General features: G+C 37.8%; 2 protein-coding genes across 2 annotated transcripts; both read right to left on the bottom strand.

The window, feature by feature from the left end:
• Positions 1-1,865: 1,865 nt before the first annotated feature.
• LOC146136837 (calcium-responsive transcription factor-like) lies at positions 1,866-4,650 on the bottom strand. The gene is made up of 3 exons (XM_083395372.1): positions 4,264-4,650; positions 3,492-3,628; positions 1,866-2,951 (listed from the first exon to the last, which is right to left on the bottom strand). The coding sequence occupies exons 1-3, from the start codon at positions 4,535-4,537 to the stop codon at positions 2,001-2,003; spliced, it is 1,362 nt and encodes a 453-aa protein (XP_083251498.1). The 5' UTR covers positions 4,538-4,650; the 3' UTR covers positions 1,866-2,000.
• LOC146136836 (homologous-pairing protein 2 homolog) lies at positions 4,544-5,378 on the bottom strand. The gene has a single exon (XM_083395373.1). It carries the CDS (start codon positions 5,330-5,332, stop codon positions 4,700-4,702), a length of 633 nt encoding a protein of 210 aa, XP_083251499.1. The 5' UTR covers positions 5,333-5,378; the 3' UTR covers positions 4,544-4,699.
• Between the last annotated feature and the right edge of the window lie 1,851 nt (positions 5,379-7,229).

The raw sequence follows: 7,229 nt of genomic DNA, 5'->3' as shown, positions 1-7,229 counted from the left end.
ATGAGTAGACAACTAAACAGCCTTTTGTTGGCAGATTGGTCGCGTGAATCGCGCAAATGTTAAGTAAAGGCAAAAACGAACTTTCGGTAACCCTTTCAGGACTAAATTTTCAAACTTTATCAACTCTTTACCAAGTATCATGGTGCCGCTGGTACACAGGGCGATTAGATGCCAGAGTCGAACATCACCGACTATCTTTGTTTCGCTATTTATCTCTTGTCCTTCGCGTAAAAACCAACGAGCTTCGTCATTTTCGTCGACGACCTTGTAAAAACAAAGTTTTAACTTTGAAAGACATTAAAAACCCATTTGTAAGCGTTCGCTAACTACCGAACGTGCCTAAGATTAAACAATAGTAGTTTTAATTATTACTATTAGGCTTTCTTACTTTTTATATGCAAATAATTACACCAGTAGGCAATCCTAATTTTAAAATTCTATACTTGCAGATCAACCTACCATCACGCTGCCTTATTGTTAAAATAAACATTCGGTCCGAAGCTGCTGCACAAATGCTAATCATGCTGCTCGATAACTATGTGTGAACAAAGCCCACGGGAAATCCAGATACATGTTTTCGGTGTTCGTTATTGCTAGGTGAAAACAAGTTCACGTCACATTTGTTAAGACATTCTAAATCAGCATTTCTTAACCTGGGGTAAATTTACCCCAAGGGGTAAATGAGCTATCAATCAAAATATCCACATCAGCTGTCAGGACAGAAAAAGTGTGCAAGCCATAGGTATTGGTGGCCTACTTTCCAAGTTCAGATTAACTGCTAATTCGAAGTTAGCCTATATGAGCCTATTAATTCTTTATCATCTAGTGTCAGTAACGTTATTTTTTGTGATGATAGCTATTTTAGTTAATTGGCAACATTCTTATCTCTTAGTGACTTTATTGTTACAACATAACTAATATAATTTGCTACTTCGCGGCAAAAAAAATACAATCATTTTATATATTGGGGGTAAATCTGATATTCATCTTTGTTCAAAGGGTAAAATATACAAAAAAGGTTAAGAACCCCTGTTCTAAATCTAAAGGAATTATATTTATCAGGAGTGACGGTACCTAGATTTGGATTTTAAAAACCTTTGCAAACTGTATAAAGTTAGGTTGCGCAATCCGATATCGAACAAAGTTTAGAATCGTAAACTTGGATATGTTGTAGCTTAATTACTTAAGTCAGTAACTTGATTTACGTGCACTTAAGTTACTGTTTTCTTTGACTTGGCGTAAGTCTTTTGATCAAAATTACTTGATAGGACACATCGATTTTTTTTAAACAAAACATGGTTATTTATCTCAGTTTGTACTCGTACAACAATTCGTATACATGTTGCGTTTTTATTATTTTTTTAGTTAAGATATTGTTCATACATGGGCAAGTTAACAAAGTTTAGTTTACCGTTTTATTTTTATGAAAATGAAAAAAGTTGACTTGCTCAAATAATGACTTGACTTGGACAACCAACTGATGACTTTACTCACAGCTTTTTGGAATACACTTGATTTGGACTCAAGTTATTTTCTAATGACCTGATTGGACTGAAGTCATCAAAATAACCTGTTTATAACACTGGTAAAAAATATGACTGTGTTGATTATGCTTACTGACAGTCGGAATTAATTATGTAAGACAGCGCTACCAAGCTATAATATCGAATGACCCGATTTGGTGATTGACTTCGACTAGCTGTTACAAAAAAATTCAGGGCAATATTTGTTTGCCTTAAAAGGTGAAATAGTGTAAAAGTTATATAGAAATAAACAATCATCTGTGATATTTCGCTAAGTTTAAGGTCAGGTCAACGCTTACTGAGCGAGCTCTTTTCCAGAAAAGTAGATTAGCGTGGCGGCAGCGCTCGGTCGTATAGTTTAATTTATTAGTCGTCCAACAACTGACTTGTGCAATTCGAGGTACGAGCACGCGAACGGCAAGGGGCGCCGGGATAGATAGCGAAAAAAACAAAAAAGCAAATGCACCGTTGGCGCAATTACGTCAGCGCCACGCTCGGCCGGGGTTCGAACTCGGGAGCCTCGTTATTTTGATAAATCACAACTTCGGTGACGTCGGCTTGCGCGCCCGCATCGACGTCGCTTTGCTGAACGAGTTCGGAATCCTGCGGCTGCTTCGCGGCAACGGCGCGTTTTCGCTTCTTCGGCGGCTCGTCCGATTTCTTTTTCACTGTCTTGATGATGCGGTCCATGCTGTCCTTGGCTTTGAGCAGCGCGTCGCCGTCCTGGCAATTTTGTATGAGGCCCATTAGTTCGTTGATGCTGCCTTCCATTTCGCCCTTAAGCCCCGGCTCGCCACCACCACCACCGGTCGTATCGGCGCCGGCTCCAGCGCCCGTGTACGTCGAATCATCGTCGTTCTCCACGATTATGGTCGGTTTCACAGTGATGGAGGAAATGTAGATGTAGTCAGCGATCTCGTGCTCGCTCGGATAGACCACCTGGTTGTAGCTGTACATTGCGTCGGGCTGCTTGAATAGCACTTCGCGTACAAAGTCGTGCACGATCACGCGCACATGCCGCGCGTCGTAAATGCCGAGAGACACCAGCTCGTCGATTTTGCCCGAGACCGAGGGGTGAATGTCGGGCCCCAGGCCGCCACAGACCTGTGGGTGGCCAATGTGGACCTCTGGCAGGGGCAGGTTGACATAGAAGCGTTGCAGGCCGTTGAGAGGTCCTGATGTGGGTGCGTCGCCGGACGCATTCGCTATCGCTTGTTTCAGCTTCACGATGAGGTTGGTCTTCTCCTGCCGGACGTGGTACTTTGTGTCGAACATTCGCTCCAGATCGAGTGCGTAGTCGGGGAACATGACCACCTCGCGGATGTGCATGATGGCCGGACAGTCGCGCTTTTTCGTCGGCTTGTTGCGCCGCTTCTTCATCTCGGGCGGGGCAATGCTCGGATCGAATTGCGAGTCATGCATTTGTTTCTTAATAATAAACAAACAGAAGCTCGTATGATTGAAATAAGGATGCAGTTATTATAGACAGATATCACTTTTTAACATGCAGAAAAAATGCAAACAATTATGCCCTTGTGAATAAATTTCAAGTGAATTGTACAGAAAAATTACATATCTTCTAAAGCAGGGCTGCCCAAACTTCCAAGTTTACCACCCCTTATAGTTTATTAAAATTTTCCGCAAACCCTGGGGTTTAACAGTTCAAAACATAACGTTTCTTGTTGTCTGCTTTGGCATGCATTTGTTGAAGTAGACTTTTAAGGGTGTTGTTTTGCATTAAGTTTGCCATTAGCATATCAAACAAAATATAACAATTTTACAGATGTAACACTTTGTTCAAACATTTATACCAACTTACTAGTGACCTGTTAAACTCATTGCGCGACCCCCAGTTTGGGAAGCCCTTTCCTAAAGTGTGTGTAACATTGAACATGGCTTTGCTTAATGATGTTTCAAATAACCTCAAAGTAAAAAATAAAAACCCAACAAAAAACTTTTTCTACTTACTGCTACTCTTTCAGCAGTTGTCCTGTAGTAATGTGATCCATACTGACAGTGCTTGGTGAGACAGCTTCTGACCACAAATGGAACACCGGTAAATGGAACTTCAAGATTTCCGGAATTGTACTCCCAATAAATTCTCTCTGAACATAAATTAGGTTATACATTAATGGAGATTTATCTTGTCATATATGGGGCAGTTTACCAGATCTTAACATTTGAGGCATTTTAGTATTTGTTTTTGAAAAATCAAAGCTAAAAGCTCAAAATTCAAACAAAAAACTCCTGTTTACATTAATGAAATACCAAACATTTTGGACAACTTTGTCATATTTCGTGACATAAATTAAAAATTTGCCTTCTGGTTAACATTGCCAAACACACATTACATATGTTATTGCTATGTATGTCGCAACTTTTTTTCTTCGCCAATTCAAACTCATATGTTGCTAAAATAGAAAGGGTCGGCCTCTTTGTATAACCACTTGTGGTTCAAAGCTGATCCTTTCCCAAATCCGGTAACGTTATTTACTATTCTATTTTGCGTGTGCATTGTATCAAGCGTCGATACGGAGAAAACTTGAAAAATAAAAACTCAAAACTTGCGCTGGGCGGACGACACACCTTGAACGTGAAATCTCTAAATAAATGCACATGAAATCTCTAAATAAAATTTTTATATTTTAGTTACATTTCATGATGACATAACTTATTACCGAAACGTTATGACAATTAAAGAAAGCAGATAGATCTTAAATAAGGTTAGACATGAACATACCACTTTTGCCATATCTTGTTCGTCTAGGTAAGTTGGAGGCGCTTTTTCGCCAGGATGTTCTTATAATGAACTTAGTTTTACAGACATCGTTATATTCTTTCATGAACATATCGAAGGTGTCCTCGCCGTCCACATAACCTTTCACATACATTCCGTGCTTTTCTGCATTGTTGAAGTATGTAGCAAGGACGCTATAGACGGACTTTTGCTCTTCCAGGCCAACAATGCCAGCATTGCTGACTTGAGGCTGAATCAAGTCCTGATGACCATCCATTAAAAAACTAGTAACCTTCAAAATAGAATACCATAAACAAACATTTCTTAAAAGAGCAAAAATAAGTTAAAAAGCGTAAAAACAAGAAAATTAGAAAACGAAATATCAGTGCGTTAAACTGGCATGGCAGTGTCAGGACTAGAAAAAAATATATATGAATCATTATTTTAGTTCTGGAATTTTAACAGACATGTCTTCATCAGTTTCAATTCCAACTTCATCAAAAAAATGCTTTTTTGATTTTGGATACCCTTCCAAAACAGCATTTATTAGGTCCGAAGCCATTCTTTTTCTTTTGCGCCAGTGCGTAACATTTATTTTATGGCTTTCCACCACTTTGTTCTTTGTGGAGGGATCAAAGTTTTGGGCAGCAGATTGAGAAACTTCTAACTGCTTTTCCAGGAGCTCAACTTTCTTTTTTAAATTTACAGCTGTCTCTTTTAGTGCACTGGTTGTCAGTGAGGATTGCAATGCAGCTATTTCTTTTTGACACACCTTTAACTGTGACTGTGAATTTGTGAGCTTATCGTTCAAGGATGCAATATCATTGTCTAGCTTTTTTAATTCAGCATCGTCAACACTTGGAAACACAGACTGATGAACAACGTAAATTTTTGATTTTCCATAATTTTTTTCCAGCAATTTTTTCTCCAGTGCAAGGCTTTCCATTGCATTGACAACAGCAGTTTTTCCATGCTCCTTGTGCAAGTTCAAGAACACATCCGTGGCACTGTAAGGTCTGTTTTGGCTTTTCATGTACTCAAAGATTACAGCAGCTACAGATTGCTTTCCCATATTGAGATCTCAAATATTGCAATAAAAAGCTATATACGGCAGAATAATTAGCATCTATTTAAATATACAAGGATGTAGTTTTTTTACAAATTTAAAAGACATGCTTTTAAAATCCTATCAGTAACAATATATTTTACCAAAATAGTATTTTGCAAACATAATACTTTAAAAAGTTCAAATAAATAAAAATTAATGCAGAAGTACAATGTGTGCACAAACAACATATAAAATATTTCATACTTTTGGCACATAAACTAGACATGATGGAAACTTTGGATATTGCGTGAAGAGACGCATGAGCAGCTTTAAATAGTGCGGCTGTGGAGAAATTACTTCTAGAATCTGTGCAACTGTACATAAATGTGTACTAAAAACTGTAAGCATGTTTGTCTATTTGCGTAGTTCTTTGACCATGTTTGCTTGACACAACATATTTTAAGGTATTATTTTTAAATATAACAAAGAGTTTTGTGAAGAAACAATGTAAAATTCTTTCAGGTGGGTAAGTTTAGGCCAGTGAACACAAAAAGCTTTGATTACAGTTTTCAGTAAAATTTATTTGAAGCAAACCAATTTTTAGCAGAAACTACTACATCATTACTGAAGCACATTTTCATTTTTAAGCTGCTTTAGCATCTTTTCAACACAATTTTGAAGGTTTTAAAGTTGGAATTTATTAATCTAAATCTGGGCTTAATTGTTTTAAGGCTAGCTTAATACACTGCTGCTAGTTTTTTTCCTCATTTTGTGGTTTAACATATTTAATGTGCTAAAAAAACATAGTTATCATTAATACAGTTGAATATATATTTTTTTCGGTTAAACAGTAGGTTGGCTCCAGTCTGCATTTCATGGCAGTGCACACCACAATCTCTGGTGTACAGCTCACCAAATTTTGAGGAGTGCATGTGTGCAATCAAGTTTAAGTTCAGAAATGTAAAACAAATCAAACTTTTCTGGAATTTTGGTGGGCAAAAGGCACTTATACAAGTGTGCATACAAATTGATTTAAAAAAATCTTGTGTGTGCACCTGCCATAGAATTCACACTTTAGGTTTGTAGTGGGCAATGTGGGGCCTTTTTTAAGTTGCGGCACACCAACAGAGCTAAAAATGGGCAACACACCTCTGAAATATAATTTTGATCGATAATAGACAACATCAAAAATATCATAGACAGCTTTAAAAAAGGAAAAATATTAGCAAACTTCGTTGCCTGAGTTGCATTATTTTCGCTTACCAGCGGAATACCTTGAGTAAATTTATTCTACCAATAAAAATGCGCCCCGCAATTTCTGCATGTGTTTTTTTTAAACAAAAACAAATAAGGGTGTAGCCTTTAACCAGATTGGAAACTTTAGATTTTGCGGGGGGGGGAGACGATTTTGCCGCTTAAAATTGCGCGGCTGTAATTACGTTTTGGCAGAAATTTGCTCGGCTGTGATAACATTATTTGTACAATTTTCACAGCTGAAAATGGAGTACTATACTGAAAACCGTTAGCGCGACGTAAGTTTTTCGTGTTTTTTCACGGCTGACCGTATTTTACGTTGATTTTACTGAAAATGCGCGACTATGACCGTGGCTGACCGGAAACTGCGTGGGGGATTTATCGGGATTTATCCCCCGTACAGGCCTTACTTTCTAACCTGGGCCTTTAATAATGGAAGGTCTTGTATGATTGCTGAAGCAATTTTACAGAACATATTGAGCTTAAATAAATGTTTGGAGCTAATATAAAATAACTTTAAACTACTTAATGACATAATTAGGTACAATTTTTTTGTCGGGATTCCGGAAATTTTCATTTTTTAATCCAGTTTCCTAGGAGTGAGAAATCCGGGATAAGAGGAACCATAGACAGAAGGCAACATAAGTTTTAAAATTATGGAATTCAT

This window comes from Ascidiella aspersa, chromosome 8, assembly GCF_963924565.1.
Source record: "Ascidiella aspersa chromosome 8, kaAscAspe10.2, whole genome shotgun sequence".
Taxonomy (NCBI): domain Eukaryota; kingdom Metazoa; phylum Chordata; class Ascidiacea; order Phlebobranchia; family Ascidiidae; genus Ascidiella; species Ascidiella aspersa.
Note: the sequence above shows the minus strand (reverse complement) of the source record. Positions and strands in the feature narration are given on the sequence as shown.

Coding starts and splice junctions, on each gene's coding strand:
- LOC146136836 (XM_083395373.1), bottom strand. CDS start 5,332: ATGGGAAAGCAATCTGTAGCTGCTGTAATCTTTGAGTACATGAAAAGC.
- LOC146136837 (XM_083395372.1), bottom strand. CDS start 4,537: ATGGATGGTCATCAGGACTTGATTCAGCCTCAAGTCAGCAATGCTGGC. Junction 3,629..4,263: donor AACAAGATATGGCAAAAGTG/GTATGTTCATGT, acceptor ATTTATGTTCAG/AGAGAATTTATTGGGAGTAC. Junction 2,952..3,491: donor CAACTGCTGAAAGAGTAGCA/GTAAGTAGAAAA, acceptor TTTATTATTAAG/AAACAAATGCATGACTCGCA.